This window comes from Lynx canadensis, chromosome E3 (genome assembly GCF_007474595.2).
Source record: "Lynx canadensis isolate LIC74 chromosome E3, mLynCan4.pri.v2, whole genome shotgun sequence".
NCBI lineage: Eukaryota > Metazoa > Chordata > Mammalia > Carnivora > Felidae > Lynx > Lynx canadensis.
The window spans coordinates 16618376-16636048 of record NC_044318.1 but is presented as its reverse complement, the minus strand read 5'-3'; the positions used below and the strand labels follow the sequence as shown (position 1 = coordinate 16636048).

General features: G+C 38.8%; 1 protein-coding gene across 3 annotated transcripts in view; it reads right to left on the bottom strand.

Annotated features, from left to right (window-relative positions):
- The window catches only part of ACSM3 (acyl-CoA synthetase medium chain family member 3), a 57467-nt gene that overhangs the window by 3979 nt on the left and 35815 nt on the right, over positions 1–17673 (bottom strand). For 2 of the 3 annotated variants that reach the window (XM_030301328.2, XM_030301327.1), the window contains exons 4-10: positions 12094–12301; positions 9165–9308; positions 8893–9049; positions 8538–8617; positions 7091–7214; positions 6066–6146; positions 931–1032 (exon numbers count right to left, since the gene is read on the bottom strand). In XM_030301328.2, the coding sequence (XP_030157188.1) occupies positions 931–1032; positions 6066–6146; positions 7091–7214; positions 8538–8617; positions 8893–9049; positions 9165–9308; positions 12094–12301 (896 nt within the window). The remainder of the gene's footprint in view (positions 1–930; positions 1033–6065; positions 6147–7090; positions 7215–8537; positions 8618–8892; positions 9050–9164; positions 9309–12093; positions 12302–17673) is intronic. The other variant, XM_030301329.1, reaches the window with a different exon arrangement.

The following is a 17673-nucleotide window of genomic DNA, read 5'->3' as shown; positions in this document are numbered from 1 at the left end:
TAAACTCTGCAAGAGTTCAGAGCTCCAAGATATGGGCTAATTAAGTCTTTTGCTAAGTGGTTAATATCTAATACGGCTAGGAAAAGCGAGAAGTGAATGCTTAGAGTTAAAAGAAAGCACCAGCACCTAATAATTCAAAGAGCAGTTTTTCTGTTTTTGTATTTTGTTTTAGAAACAAAACCGGTTCTGCAACTTGGTAGGAGGAAAAATGAAGGATTGTTACATTATGTAAAATTCACTGACAAGTAGAACCTGGACTTTTGATTATATTGATGCAAACTTTAAAATATATATACTTCAATTAGACATGAAAATAGGTCTGCAAACAGTAGGGAACCTGTAAGGCTCTAGTGAAAGACATTTACTTAATCCCACTGCCCCACTTTCTTTCCCTCTCACTGCTGTTCAGAAGGGAAACCACTAATCACATTTCAGGAAAATGATTGGGTGCTGTCTTCTGTTGGAGATGATCAGTGTATACAAAGAGGGCTGTCTTTCTAGGGCTCCCTTCTCTTACCCTCATGGGCCTGGAGCAGTGATCTAGCCCAGGGAGAATAAGCATTTGGGTGTTTCTTCAGTTTCTTACCTGAGGGATTACAATTCAGGACAATGAGTTTCTCAAAAAGCCAAGCACCTATCCTACGTGTGTTTTGTGACAAATAGGGATAGTTACCAAGCACTTTTTAAAATATGTATTTTTGTATTATTTATTCATTTTGAGAGAGAGAGAGAGAGAGAGCAGGGGAAGGGCAGAGAAAGGGAGAGAGAGAATCCCAATCAGGCTCCACACTGTCAGCATAGAGCCTGTTGTGGGACTCGATCCTACAAACCATGGGATCATGACCTAAGCCCATATCAAGAGTCAGTGCTTAAATAACTGAGCCACCCAGGCTCTCCTTTTGAGAATTAAATAGGAAATAAATCTCTTACTATGTAATGAGCAAAAAGGCCAAGTGGTCGATTAGGTAGGACTTGAATGCCAATATCTCCTTCTTCTCCAGGAGGTAGGACATTGCCATTTATGTCTAAAATCTAGGATAAAATAGAATGATTTATTTAAGGGAATATTTTATTTAATGTGCCAACATGTTAAATTTTTACTTTGCATGTTTTGTTTTGTATTTTAAGTATATTTTAATTCCCAGAAGAAACATGTTTTACTTAAATTCTTACTGCAAAATATATTTTAAAATGCAAGTTAGCAAAACGTGAAAGAAGAATAAAAAATGTCTTTAATTTCACTATCTACCAATAATCACACTTTTGGTGATATTTTTTGAGACAATATAGACATAGAAAAAAATAGAATCACTTTATATATACTGTTTTACAGCCTGCTTTTATCAATTGGCAATATATCTTGATTATCTTTTAAGTAAATATTTCATTACCAGTTTTTCAAAATTTAACTGTGGAACAAACAAAACCTTACTTCAGGAGCCCATTACAAGCGAGGAAAGGGGAATGTTCTCTGGTGGAGACACTGGTGATATGTCAAAAGTCTTGCTTTCTTACCTTCTCCCCCGTCCTCCTGATTCCCTGAAGTGCCTAGCATTTCGTAAGCACTGACTGCATTCCAAGTAATAAATGCTAGAGCTCTACGTACTCCACATGTATTGTTTTCTTTAGTCCTTACAACAGTCCTATCTGGTTATCACTATCACTATGCTCATTTTACGTATGAGGAAACTGAGGTGCAAAGTTTAAGCAACAAAGTACATGACTGAGCTGGAATTCAAATCTCAACAACCACACTCCAGATCCTATCCTTTTTCATCATTACACTTCTTTGTAGAATCTCTTTAGGGAGTTAGTCCACTTTTTAAAAATCCAGATGCACATTTCTCAGGTTGATTGCTTAACTCATGCGCCAGATTTTGCTTTAAGTAACTTTTAGCTGTTTTTAAACATGAACACTCTACTTTTACATATATCCTCCAAGAGCCTTCAAACCCAGGTTCGTGTGAAATGGCTTGTGTGGAAAATAAGGGTATAATACTTATTTGGCACTTTCCAGATGGAAATGAGCTATGTCTCCAAAAAGAAACTTGAAAGGCAAAGGAATTCTAAATGTAAAATCTTACTTTTAAGTTCTTGTAAATAAAAAAATATAAATTCCCACCCAGTCATCTAAAGAATATTTGGCTCCGGTATCAAGGAATTACTGATGGAAAGGAGATGTTTTAAGAGTTCTAAATACTTCTCACAGACTACTCTTTAATAGATGAGAAAGAGACAAAATGTTCTATTTCTGGAGAGAATCATGTTCCTTATTCAAGTGTTCTTAAAATCATGAAAATTATGGGCTTTGAGCTTTGAAGTTGCAAGAATCTCATATCCAGCTGGTTGGAGTATATCCCCAGATTCCAGGATGTCACTGCAGATGCTCTTATCTAGGTAACAAAAGCAGTAATAAGAGCTCGGGGAAAAGTTAAAAATGAAGATAGCTGCATTAGGGAAATGCAAATCAAAATTACAAGGAGATACCGCTTCACACCCATTAGGATGGCTACTATCAAAAAAACAGAAAATAAGTGTTGGTGAGGATATGGAAGGATTGGAAACTTTGGACATTGTTGTGGGAATGTAAAATGGTATGGGCACTGTAGAAAACAGTATGGCAGTTCCTCAAAAAATTAAAAATAGAATTACCATATGATCTAGCATTTCTACTTCTGGGTACATACACAAAAGATTTAAAATCATGTTCTTCAAGAGATATTTGTAATAGCTAAAATGTGGAAAGAACCCAAGCACCCATTGACAGATGAATAGAAAAGCAAAATGTGTTATATAGCCAATCCAGTGGAATATTATTCAGCCTTAGAAAGGAAGGCAATGCTGACACATGCTACATGGATGAAACTTGAGGACATTATGCTAAGTGTGATAAGCCAATCACAAAAAGATGAACACTATGATTCCACTTATAAATAGTAGTCATAAAAACTGAGAAAAAACTGAGGGTTGATGGGAGGGTGGGAGGGAGGGGAAAGTGGGTGATGGGCATTGAGGAGGGCACCTGTTGGGATAAGCACAACATAGAGTTGTCATAGAAAGTAGAATGGTTGCCAGGGCTGGGGGCATTGGGGAATGGGAAGTTACTGTTTAATGGATATAGAATCAGTTTTACGAGATGAAAAGAGTTATGGAGATGGATAGTGGTAATAGGTACACAATATTATGAATGTATTTAATACCACTGAATTATGCACTTAAAATGTTCAAGATGAAAAATTTTATGTGTTTTTATTATTTATTTTTTTACTTTATTATTTTTTTTAATGTTTATTTGTTTTGAGAGACAGAGACAGAGCATGAGCAGGGGAGGAGCAGAGAGAGAGACACAGAATCCAAAAGAGTCTCCAGGCTCCGAGCTGTCAGCACAGAGCCCGACGCGGGGCTCGAACTCACAAACCGTGAGATCATGACCTGAGCCGAAGCCAGACGTTCAACCGACTGAGCCACCCAGGCGCTCCTATGTGTATTTTATTACAATAAAAAATTGGGGGGGGGAAATGAAGGTGATGATGCTGAGTGGGGATGCATGATAGAGCAGTTTTCCTCTTGGCCACATCCTTTGTGCATTCAAATATAGTTGCTCCAGAGATCCATAGGGCTTAAATTAGTGGGGAAGTGGTGATACATTGCTGTTGGGATTCATGTGAGTACAGCTGTACTGTGAGAACTTCATAGCAATGCATGTTGGGAATTGTCATTAAGAGGGAAGAAAGGAACACAACTTTGTGAAATGCCAACCTGATTGCATATAATGCAGACAAGAGAAGGCTCAACTATCAATATTTCTTTCTCCAACCTAAGGCATCCTATAAACCAATGAACTATTATTAAGCCTGTTTACAGAATGTAACCAGGGCTCCCTGACCATCTCTTCTTAGAAAAGCTTTTCAGGGGTGCCTGGGTGGCTCAGTTGGTTAAGTGTCCGACTTTGGCTCAGGTCATGATCTTGCGGTTTGTGGGTTCGAGCCCCACATCAGGCTGTCTGCTATCAGTGCAGAGCCTGCTTTGGATACTCTGTCTCTCTCTCTCTCTCTGCCTCTCCCCCCCCCCCCACCCCGTCTCTCCCTCCCTCTCTCCCTCTCTCTCTGCCCTTCTCCCTTTCGCACTCTCTCTCTCAAAATAAATAAATAAACATTAAAAGAAAAAAAGAAAAGAAAAACTTTTCAAAGGAAGGGAATGCAAGGGAGAGCTGAATGATAGTAATGGCACCTATCTTTTAGACCTTTATTATGTGCCAAGAACTTTGTTATATGCTCTTTAGGGATATTATCTCATTTAATCCTCACAAGAAACCTATGATATCAGTTTCATTATTAGGGCGACCAACCATCTCAGTTTGCCCAGGACAAAGGCAGGAGAGTGTCCCTGGGATGTATGACTTTTAGTGCTACAACCAAGTAAGTCCCAAGCCATTCACCATAGTCCCTATTTTACAAATCAGGAAACTGAGACTTCAACAATTTACCCAAAGACATTCAGCTAGTGAATAGTAGAGCCAGATCTGAGCCATCAGGCAAGCCTATCTTTAAAAAAAAAATTTTTTTTATGTTTATTTATTTTGAGAAAGAAAGAGAGAGAGTGAAAGGAGGAGAGAAGAAGGCAGAGAGGGAGACACAGAATCTGAAGCAGGCTCCAGGCCCTGAGCTGTCAGCACAGAGCTGGGCATAGGGCTCAAACTCACAGACCACAAGATCATGACCTGAGCCAAAGTTGGAAGCTTAACTGACTGTGCCACCCGGGCACCCTGAGGCACACTTATCTTTAAACAAGGTTCTCAGCAACGTTAAAGTAAGGGAAAGAACCCAGCATCTGGTTTATTCTATAAACAGTGACATCAGCAATCAATTTCATCTAAATTTTCTCAGACTTACCTAATCATAAGAACTGGGGCACTTGTTTAAAACAAAGATTTCATTTTCGTCTAGAAGGGGCCTGAGAATTAGTGTTTTAAAACAAGTATCCAGGTGATTCTTATGATCAGAAAAGCTTTGGAAGCATTGATCTAATCCATAACTAACCCTCATTTAGTTTGGTTCTAAGCTCTCCATTCTGTAAGCTCATCCATTTTGTGTTTTTGTTGCTATGCTATGGTTTTCTCTTATATATTAGTGTAAGTTCCTTTGGCTACACCTGGCTTTGGGTATGTTGATCTGAGAACATTTCTAACCCTGTAAAAAGTGTGCAGATAGGAGAATAGGATGCTCCCTAGGGATCAGGTGGTCATAATGGCCATGGTTAAAGAAAGCCAGGAAATGGCCTGGTAGGACTAGGGAAAGATAAAAATATTTCAGCCACTGTAAACTGTAACTTCCTTTGGCCTACTTGACCCCTCAGGAGGTCTTGACCTCCTTCATCAGAAAGGGCACAGTGTGATGATGTGATTAAGAATATAGATATTGGAACCAGATTGCCTGGAATTGAATCCCAGCACTAGTAGCCACTAGCTATGTGACTTCTGGTGAATTCCTTCCCTCTCTGTGCCTCATCTGTAAAATGGTTCTTTTTTATTTTATTCTTTATTGAATGACAGTTGACATACAATGTTATATTAGTTTCAGGTTTACAATATAATGATTTGACAAGTTTATATATTATGTTGTGCTCACAAATGTAGCTACCAAATGTCATCACACATTATGATTACAATACTATATTGTATTGTATTGATTGACTATATTCCCTATGCTGTATCTTTTATCTTTATAACTTATTCATTCTATAACTGGAAGCTTGTATCTCTCATTCCCCTTCAGCCATTGTAAAATTGTTCTTATATTGGTATGTCTCTTATAGGTTCTTTCTGGGAATCAAATGGATTAGTACTTATAAAATGCTTAGAACTGCATGGCACAAGCCACTGCTTTGCTAAAAAAAAAAAAAAAAAAAATGGAGACCATTAAACTAATATCTCTAATCCATTTCTAATACGTGGAAATTAAGATATCATGGAAGTAGCATGAAATCATCACCAAAACTAGGAGTGTAGGGGTAGGTGGTAAACAGATTAGGTTGTTAAATATTCTCCTGGAAGGGGATGTGCAAACCTTAACATCAAAAGCAGGAGATGGCTTTCCCATTGAGCCAGACTTGATTTTCATTCCCTTAAAATTTCCACAGATTAGCACCTAGTTAAGAAGAAGAAAGAATAAAGTAACATTACAACTAACTTAAAATTAATTTATTCACCCACATGCATTCATTCAACAAATAATTATCGAAAATTTATGATGAACCAGACTCAAAAATAAAACAAATTTTCTGCTCTCAGGGAGTGTAGAGATAGACACTAAACAAAGACATACAGTAAAGTTATAACACTTAATAAATTGATAATTACTAAAATGTCCATATTTATGAAAACATACCTATATTAGCATGATACTTGTTCTGCTCTTTCTATTTAATACATTTGTAAATTTTATTTTTGGTATATTAATTTTTGACCACTCTTATGGTTTATAAATAGAAGCATTATAAAAAGACACTATGAAAAATTTCTTTCAGCCTTTCCCTTTTCTGCTCCATTGTATGCCTCCTTTTCCTTACATAATAACCACTTTTGTTATGAGTTTATTCACTTCCTCTAGAATTTCTTCTTCTTATGTCTACAAGCTCTTTAAATAACCCCTTTTAGAGTATACTTGCCAAGGAGTTATCTAAGTGGACTCTTAATATTTTAAGTAGCAAGGAACTCAGAATTTCCTATTTTTGAGGCAGCTGTAAGAAAGTTCGCTCTTTCATAAGGGGAAATCTGTCTGTTGATCTAGCATTCTTTCATTTAAAATATATTTTAATGCCCTTGCCCTGATCAGGTCTATAGTGGTTTTTCTCAGTGAATGGCTACTTAAACAACTGTATCTGTTACAGTTGTAACTTTTTTTTTTTGTAACTGGTTTCCCTCCAACTTTCTTTAAACTACTCTTCTAACCACTCCTCTACTGTCCTATCCCTCAAACAATTGTAAGGATATAATAAACACTTATTTTTAAAATTTATCAGTTATATAAATCACTTTTTATTTATCCAGCTAACTCGAGTCCGTCCCTGTCTTTTCAATGAGGTCATATACCGTTTCTGTCTGTCCATATCCTTCATAGATATCCAGACCTGTTCGGTTTCTCCATTGTTCAGTCACTTCAGGATTGATTGGTTCCCCAGCACTCACACAGTGCTTTAAGCTTTTGAACTTATAGCTTCTCAGAAAACAAATAAGTTAAATTTAGGAGACAAGAATAGAGAGAAATTAAAATTAGTGTTATTTCTAATGAAATTCAATATGAAGTGTGTTTTAGTTCCTTCCTTACTCCTCTCTTCAATACAAACAAAATGAACAAACCCTTCTAACATCATGAAATGACTCCCAAGACATCCATTTTTTCCCCCTCTTATTTTCTGGGAGTGTGTGATTTGTTGTAAAAAAAAAAAAAAAAGAAAAGAAAAAAGAAAAAGAAAGAAAGAAAAAAAAAGAAAAAGCAAGCAAGCAAGCAAGCTATGCCATCCTCAGGGAAGGTATCTCATAATAACATTTTAAATCAGTGATTAAGAATTTACCAATTGTATGGTTAAATTCACTGTGGAATATTTATGCAGTGGAATCCTATAGAGCTGTAAAAGGAAAAAAAAATAAGGAAGCTCCTGGACAGTGTTGTCCAATAGAATTTTTTGCCACAATCAAAATGTTCTATTATCTGCACTATCCACTGCAGTATCACCTAGCCCTATGTGGCTACAGAGCACTTGAAACATGGCTAGTGCAGCTTTGGAAGTGAATTTTTAAGTAAAGTCAAATTTAAATAATTGCATGTGGCTAGTGGTTACCATATTGGATAGCACTGGATAGCACACAGTTCCAGGATGTACTGTTAGGCAAAAAAAGGAAGGTGCAGAACTGTGAGCATACTATGTTTCCATTTATGTGTATAAAAGAATGGGGGAAGAATACTGGCATATTGGTTTGTATAAGCACAGATTTCAGGGAGAAGGAGAACTGACACTGAGGACAAGGTTTGGAGGGAGACTCCATTCTATAATCTTATATACCTATTGAATTATATGTCATATGAAATATTCCCTATTCAAAAAGTTTTAGCAATTTTAATGATTTAAAAATATTTACCAATGTGCCCTGTCAAATGGAATCAAGAGTAAAAGACATTCATCCTTTTTTCCTATTTGCTGGGACAGGGCTCCAAGTTGGAGTAATTTCTCTACTTTCTCAGCTCATGTAACATTCATCATCCAAAAGATTGAACACTTTCTTATCCATAACCTCTGGGCTCAGGGGCATACCTGTGACTAAACCGTCCCTTTTCTCACCTTTCTTGGGGGAGCCTGCCCTGGATGTAATAATTATGATTTAAAGAATGAAAGCAAGAAGGAGAAGGGGGTGAAGAGACTGTTAAATTCTGTACCTACTAGTGTGGAACTTTGTTTTTAGGCAGAAAGATCCTTTCTTTTATGGCTTACTCTTCCTCTCTCCTACCCCCACTAAGTGCCTATTTACCAACATTTCTTACCTGGTCATATCATTCTGTATAAGCATTCGGTATGCAGTCGGCGCTGAACAGAAGACGGTGATGGGAAACTCAGAAAGTGTCTGCAATTTAGAAGTAAACTCTTAGTCTTACTACAACTTTAATAAGTTGCTAAATGTTTATTTAGGGCACAGCACAACTTAAACATTGTTTATTCTAACATAAATGCACTCACACCTTTTGCCTGTATATCTTTTCAGGATAAATGACTTACCAGGTGTGAAATACCTTAAATCATGTTGTTCACTCTGATTTCTGCAAGCTGCTGTATTCAGCAGTCCTGTCAGGAACGCTGCTAAAGCATTGCTAAATGGCGACCTCTTGTTCCCTGCCTTACCTGAAAGATGGAAGTTGGCTCAAAACGCGGCAAGTAATGTGCAAATACACATGCTCCCTGGATCCACGGAGAAAAGATGCTGCTCCATGCCGACTTTGCCCAGCCTGTGTCTGAGGTATTCCATATCACATCTGAAGGTGTCAAATCCAGCCAGAACCTGGGAAAACAAGGAATCATCCTGATATATGTAGGAAAAACAAATTTAAAAGACCAATAAATGAATCATCACCTCCGCAGTTTTGACATGTCAAGCTGCAGTTCCGTGAAGGTACCTTCCATTTACAGATAATCCTAAACCAAAACTGCTATGGGTGTGTCCGGTCATTTTCGGAGTTCCACTTGTTCCACTGGTAAAGTAAATGGCCATCATCTCATCGTGTTTTGTTTTCACACAGGTGTGGTTGTCACTGGCCTGTCTACAAAGGAAGAACTACAATGATTCTGCACATGATACACAGCACCATGAACTTTTAACCACAGCCAAGTATTCGAGAAACCATCTACTCGGACCTCTTCACCTTATGAGTCAGGCCTCAGAGACTTGGGTTGAATTCCAAGGTAAAAAGCATCTCTTTCTCTATCTTCTTAGGTACTTTCTGGAATCAAACTAAATTTTGTCATCAAAGCCCACTTATGGGCTGGTTTCATAGCTTTTCTACTATACAAAAAAGAAGACTTGATGCATTTTTAAAAAACTGAAGAGGGTGCCTGGATGGCTCAGTCGGTTAAGTGTCTGACTCTTGATTTCTGCTAGGGTAGTGATCTAATGGTTTGTGGGATCAAGCCCCATGTGGGGCTCTGAGTTGACAGTGTGGAGCCTGCTTGGGATTCTCTCTCTTCCTCTCTCTCTGCCCCTCCCCTGCTCATGCTCTCTCTCTGTCTCTCTCAGAAATAAATAAATAAATTTAAAAAAATAAATAGATAAAAAAACTCAAGAGTTTGATCATAACACCAGCATAATGAGGATTCTATGATCTCATAATGATGGCTATGTGAGAACTGCCCCATCCCCTTCACTGTGGATGTTCTCAAATATGATTTTCTTTTCTTTTCTTTTTTTAAAAGTGATATGAGTGCCTGGGTGGCTCAGTCCAATGGTTAAGCATCTGACTCTTGATTTCAGCTCAGGTCATGATCTCACAGTTCTTGAGATCGAGCCCCACATCAGGCTCTGCACTGACAGTGTGCAGTCTGCTTGGGATTCTCTCTTTCCCTCTCTCTCTGCCCCTCCCCGGCTTGCATGTGCTCTTTCTCTCTCTCTCTCAAAATAAATAAGCATTTAAAAAATTGAGTATGTTAGTAGAAGTCATGGGTAACAGTATAAGGCAGGTTGGTAATTCCCACATTGTTCAAGGATCAGCTGTAGTTCTGAAGGATAACTGGGCTGCTAACAGGCCCCACATTAGGGCAGCTAAGAGGAGGTAAACACTGCACACAGAGATTTTATGTGGGAGTACTGGGCTGAGAATGAATGAATTAGAAAATCCAGGCCACGAGAATTGTAGAAAAGCTGTTTTCCTTTTCTTTCTTTCTTTCTTTCTTTCTTTCTTTCTTTCTTTCTTTCTTTCAAGAGGGAGCAAGTGAGAGAGGGTCAGAGTCTTTCTTTCTTTCTTTCTTTCTTTCTTTCTTTCTTTCTTTCTTTCAAGAGGGAGCAAGTGAGAGAGGGTCAGAGAGAGAGAGACAGAGAGAGAGAGAGAGAGAGAGAGAGAATCCCATGAGGGGCAGAGAGAGAGAGAGGGAGGAGAGAGAGAGGAGAGAGGGAAGCAGGGCTCACCCGAAGTGGGGCTCCAACTCACCAACCGTGAGATCATGACCTGAGCTGGAGTTGGATGCTTAATGACTAAGCCACCCAGGCTCCCAAGAAGCTGTTTTCAAAGCCTAACAGGTAGACTAGGTACTTAGTCTATGATTTCATAATTTTCTTCCTTAAAAATATTACCTAGAGCAGTGTATTTATCACTTCATTGTAAATACAGTTGCTTTTGAAAACTAAGGTGGGGTTATCATACCAATCTTTCACCACTATAGGCAGTAAACATAGCCTTTAGGAGTGTGGGTTCAGAAGCCAGACTCCCTGGGTTTGAAGCCCAGCTCTGCCAGATCATAGCATTTGACCTTATTCATCTGTATTACTATAGCACCCTTTCCTTAGGTTATTGTGACATTTTAATGAGTTAATATATGTGAACGCTTGGAGCAGTTTTTGGCACCTAACCAAGGCAATATAAATGTTACCCGTTATTGCAATTATAACATTATTTTAATTAGAACAGTACTTGGCTTTTGGTAAGAACTCAATAAATGATGGCTATTTTAGAGGCAGTAGGAACAAATCCATAGTTGCAAGCATGCTTCCAAATCCTTGAGTAAAGGTAGGAACTTCATTCTAGAGGGAACTGGCTGCCAGCCTAAAGCTAAGATAGAACCAGTACATGGCCATAGTGCCAAGTGACCCCGGAAGCATTCCATAGCAGGGATGGACATCAGTGTAACTCAGTTTTATAATTGCATCCATCTTATTTATAACCAGAAGTGTTGTTATCAGCAAGGTACTGATATAGCCTACACAGAAGAATTCACTGTGTTTCTCTGTTTCTCTGGGAGATGATAACAGCTCTGTGGTTGGTGCTGTGAGACACCTCCTAGATCCTGCTGCAGGAATGAAGGACTTACTTCCCACAGCTGCTGGGAGCCAGCTCTCTTTTAGAGATTGCTTTGGCTGAAGACAGCTGCCTTGCTCAAGGTCACTCACCTCTCCTTCTAGGGATAGGCCACACCCAGTTACTGATCAGTATGGGTATATAAAGGCCAGGATCTCTTATTTTATCTGGGAATAGCTTTGAGGGGCTATCCATGCCCCAGAGGTCCCAGTGGGAGCGCATGGCAGATACATTTCTTCCTTTGCCCAATTGCACATCCCTCCCCTTCCTTCATAGGTGTTGACCCCAAGACAACTCCTTAATAAACTTCTTACACAACTAATCTCTATCTCAGGGCCTGCTTCCTGGAGATCCTAACCTCTAAAAAACACTCCAACCTCTTTCCTGCCTCAGAGTTGACGTTGTTGGTGCAGCCATAATTACTAGTTGTTCCCTTTGCCTCATTTTACTTTTCATTTTTCTGATCACTTGGTGGGTTGAATATCTTTTCAGTGTTGCCTTCCTCTGGGAAAGCTGTTCTACAACAATTATGGCTACTCACTTCATCATTTCCTTGAGGTTCCCCCATCCATCTTTGGGTTTCTGAGACACAATTAGCTTGGAGTGCAGATTTTCACATTTAGATGCAACAGCATCTACTGCGGGGGCTAAAACTTCATCGGTGATAATGCACTTTGCTTTTGAAGACTGTAGTCTGTAGAGAATGTCTCTCTGGGTCAGCTGGGTGGTTCCTGGAATTAAAACTGTCCCTACAGGGGCAGAAAAGAAACTATGTATAGAAGGAAGGATTTCCTTTATCATGGTAGTTAGCTAGTATAGATAGCTCATGTGTACTTTATGTCTCAGGATGAGTTTACCATTCCATTTAACAGTCTAGATATCTATTTATCTTCCATTAATTATTTGGCTTTTGCCTTTCAAGGGATCTTAAAATCTGTGACCCTTTTGACCTACTATGAAAGCATGTTAAATGCTGGATAATTATCTTCTATCTGAAGACCATTCATAACGTTCAGCTTGAAGAGAGTTTTTTTTTTCCCATTTTTTTTAAAGAGAGTTTGGATTGTAGAGTAATATTACCCAACATTTATTGGCTAAATGTCAGATGCTATTCTAAGTGTTTTGCATGTTTTAACTTATTTAATCCCTACCCCCCCCCAAAAAAAAAACAAAACACAAAATCTATGAATTACTTGCCAAAGATCCCTGAAATGGAAAGTGGGAGTGCAGAGATTGAACCCTGTAGCCTGACCCCAGAGCTGTACACTTAATAACTTCAGTCCAGCACCTTTTAAAACATACGTGAATGTTTTATGATTTCTCTCCAAAGGGAAGGATCGAGGCATTCATCTTTTCTGTACTTCTACTTCTCCCTGCTGTAAATTACACTGTAAGTGTAGTGTAATGGTTAAGAGTGTGTCCTGGAGCCAAATAGTCTTATAGCTTGGCCTTGGACAAGCCACTTCATCTCCATGAGTCTCAGGTTCTGCTACTGTAAAATGAGGATTCTATAAGATTAATGAGGAGTAAATGAGTTAAAATGTATAAAGAGCATAGAACAGTGCTGACCAAATTTTAGCTGTTATTTTCTCAAAGGATTAATTGACTTTCAAGAATATGTCTATATCTGTATCTCTATATCTACATGTATCCATATTTATATTTCAGACTCCACCACTCTTAGGTCCAGACCCTCAGGAGAGGGCTGGAAAGTATACACTTCACAATGGTTTTTGCTCTTCCCAGCTTCACAGCAGGAAGGGAAGATTGAATAACACATACCTGCTCATTCCTGGACTCTTGACACTGACTCGTCTTTCCATTTTGGAAAGGATAAGCCCCTCAGTGGAGTTCTTCAGGAAGCAGACAATCAGTACCAAAACACAAAGCTCTTCAGAATATCTTTCCTTTCTAATCAGGCAATGCAGCAATATTTATGAGGCTTTATCTCCAAGGTTATTCCTTAGAGATGTTCCACCTGGGGATAAGTGATTCTCCTGCCATGGCCTAACAGTCTTCTGTTAATAATTTAAAGGCACTCTCTAATGACAAGTTCACAGTCAGTATTTGATGCCTAGTAGGAGCACTTTGTTTAAACACATTACCCTTAGATAATTAATTTCTGCTAAAAAATTATTCATATCCTATTTTATTAAATTTCCTTTTTCTGTTCTGTTCTTTTCTTTTCAATTTTTTTATATGAAATTTATTGTCAAATTGGTTTCCATACAACACCCAGTGCTCATCCCAACAGGTGCCCTCCTCAATGCCCATCACCCACTCCCCACCCCATCACCCCTCAGTTTGTTATTAGTATTTAAGAGTCTCTTATGGTTTGCCTCCTTCCCTCTCTGTACCTTTTTTCCCCTCTTCCCCTCCCCCCCCCCCGGTCTTCTGTTGAGTTTCTCAGGATCCACATATGAGTGAAAACATATGGTATCTGTCTTCCTCTGTATGACTTCTTTCACTTAGCATAACACTCTCCAGTTCCATCCACGTTGTTAAAAAAGGCCATATCTCATTCTTTCTCATTGCCAAGTAGTATTCCATTGTATATATAAACCACATCTTCTTTATCCATTCGTCAGTTGATGAACATTTAGGCTCTTTCCATAATTTGGCTATTGTTGAAATTGCTGCTATAATCATTGGGGTACAAGTGCCCCTATGCATCAGCACTCCTGTATCCCTTTGCACTTCCTAGCAGTGCTATTGCTGGGTCATAGGATAGATCTATTTTTAATTTTTTGAGGAACCTCCACACTGTTTTCCAGAGCAGGTGCACCAGTTTGCATTCCCACCAACAATGCAAGAGGGTTCCCATTTCTCCACATCCTCGCCAGCATCTGTAGTCTCCTGATTTGTTCATTTTAGCCACTCTGACTGGCGTGAGGTGATATCTGAGTGTGGTTTTGATTTGTATTTCCCTGATGAGGAACGATGTTTAGCATCCTTTCATGTGCCTGTTGGCCATCTGGATGTTTTCTTTAGAGAAGTGTCTATTCATGTTTTCTGCCCATTCCTTCACTGGATTATTTGTTTTTCGGGTGTGGAGTTTGGTGAGTTCTTGATAGATTTTGGATACTAGCCCTTTGTCCAATAAGTCATTTGCAATTATCTTTTCACATTCCGTCGGTTGCCTTTTAGTTTTGTTGATTGTTTCCTTTGCAGTGCAGAAGATTTTTATCTTCATGAGGTCCCAATAGTTCATTTTTGCTTTTAATTCCCTTGCCTTTGGGGATGTGTCAAGTAAAAAATTGCTGCGGCTGAGGTCAGAGAGGTTTTTCCCTGCTTTCTCCTCTAGGGTTTTGATGGTTTCCTGTCTCACATTCAGGTCCTTTATCCATTTTGAGTTTAATTTTGTGAATGGTGTAAGAAAGTGGTCTAGTTTCATTCTTCTGCATGTTGCTGTCCAGTTCTCCCAGCACCATTTGTTAAAGAGACTGTCTTTCTTCCATTGGATATTCTTTCCTGCTTTGTCAAAGATGAGTTGGCCATACTTTTGTGGGTCTAATTCTGGGGTTTCTATTCGAGTCCATTGGTCTATGTGTCTGTTTTTATGCCCATACCATGCTGTTTTGATGATTACAGCTTTGTAGTAGAGGCTAAAGTCTGGGATTGTGATGCCTCCCACTTTGGTCTTCTTCTTCAATATTACTTTGGCTATTCGGGGTCTTTTTTGGTTCCATACAAATTTTAGGATTGCTTGTTCTAGCTTCGAGAAGAATGCTGGTGCAATTTTGATTGGGATTGCATTGAATGTGTAGATAGCTTTGGGTAGTATTGACATTTTGACAATATTTATTCTTCCAAGCCATGAGCAATGGAATGTTTTTCCATTTCTTTATATCTTCTTCAATTTCCTTCATAAGCTTTCTATAGTTTTCAGCATACAGATCTTTTACATCTTTGGTTAGGTTTATTGCTAGGTATTTTATGCTTCTTGGTGCAATTGTGAATGGGATCAGTTTCATTATTTGTCTTTCTGTTGCTTCATTATTAGTGTATAAGAATGCAACTGATTTCTGTACATTGATTTTGTATCCTGCTACTTTGCTGATTCATGTATCAGTTCTAGCAGACTTTTGGTGGAGTCTATAGTGTTTTCCATGTATAGTGTCATGTCATCTGCAAAAAGTGAAAGCTTGACTTCATCTTTGCCAATTTTGATGCCTTTGATTTCCTTTTGTTGTCTGATTGCTAGAACTTCCAACACTGTGTTAAACAACAGCGGTGAGAGTGGACATCCCTGTTGTGTTCCTGATCTCAGGGGGAAAGCTCTCGGTTTTTCCCCATTGAGGATGATATTAGCTGTGGGCTTTTCATAAATGGCTTTTATGATGTTTAAGTGTGTTCCTTCTATCCCGACTTTCTTGTGGGTTTTTATTAAGAAAGAATGCTGCATTTTGTCAAATGCCTTTTCTGCACCGATTGACAGGATCATATGATTCTTATCTTTTCTTTTATTAATGTGATGTATCACATTGATTGATTTGTGAATACTGAACCAGCCCTGCAGCCCAGGAATGAATCCCACTTGATCATGGTGAATAATTCTTTTTATATTCAATTGAATTCAATTTGCTAGTATCTTGTTGAGAATTTTTGCATCCATATTCATCAGGGATATTGGCCTGTAGTTCTCTTTCTTTGCTGGGTCTCTGTTTGGTTTGGGAATCAAAGTAATGTTGGCCTCATAGAAGGAGTCTGGAAGTTTTCCTTTACTTTCAATTTTTTGGAAAAGCTTGAGAAGCATAGGTATTATATCTGCTTTAAATGTCTGGTAGGATTCCCCAGGGAAGCCACCTGGTCCTGGACTCTTATTTGTTGGGAGATTTTTGATAACTGATTCAATTTCTTTGCTGATTATGGGTCTGATCAAGTTTTCTATTTCTTCCTGTTTGAGTTTTGGAAGTGTGTGGGTGCTTAGGAATTTGTCCATTTCTTTCAGGTTGTCCAGTTTGTTGGCATATAATTTTTCCTAGTATTCCCTGATAATTGCTTGTATTTCTGAGAGATTGGCTGTAATAATTCCATTTTCATTCATGATTTTATCTAGTTGGGTCCTCTCTCTTTTCTTTTTGAGAATCCTGGCTAAAGGTTTACCAATTGTGTTTATTTTTTCAAAAAACCAACTCTTGGTTTCATTGATCTGCTCTACAGTTTTTTAAGATTCTATATTGTTTATTTCTACTCTGATCTTTATTATTTCCCTTCTTCTGCTGAGTTTGGGGTGTCTTTGCTGCTCTGCTTCTATTTCCTTTCGGTGTGCTGTTAGATTTTGTATTTGGGATTTTTCTTGTTTCTTGAGATAGGCCTGAATTGCAATGTAATTTCCTCTCGGGACTGCCTTCGCTGCATCCCAAAGCGTTTGGATTCTTGTGTTTTCATTTTCATTTGTTTCCATATACTTCTAAATTTCTTCTCTTATTGCCTGGTTGACCCATTCATTCTTTTTTTAAAAATTTTTAATGTTTATTTTATTTTTGAGAGAGAGAGAGAGAGAGAGAGAGAGAGAGAGAGAGAGCCTGCAAGCAAGGGAGGGGCAGAGAGAGAGAGGGAGACACAGAATCTGAAGCAGGCTCTAGGCTCTGAGCTGTCAGCACAGAGACTGATATGGGGCTCAAACTCACAAACTGTGAGATCATGACCTGAGCTGAAGTCTGATGCTTAACTGACTGAGCCACCCAGGCGCCCCGACTCATTCATTCTTTAAAACTGTTTTTTTAATGCTTATTTTTGACAGAGAGAGAGAGAGAGAGAGAGAGAGAGCGAGCATGAGCGGGGGAGAGGCAGAGAGAGAGGGAGACACAGAATCTGAAGCAGGCTCCAGGCTCTGATCTGTCAGCACAGAGCCCAATGTGGGGCTCGAACTCACGGAGTGTGAGATCATGACCTGAGCTAAAGTCAGACGCTCAATTGACTGAGCCACCCAGGCACCTCGACCCATTCATTCTTTAGTGGGATGTTCTTTAACCTCCATGCTTCTGGAGGTTTTCCAGACTTTTTCCTGTGGTTGATTTCCAGTTTCATAGCATTGTGGTCTGAAAGTGTGCATGGTATGATCTCAGTTCTTTTATACTTATTAAGGGCTGTTTTGTGACCCAGTATGTGATCTATC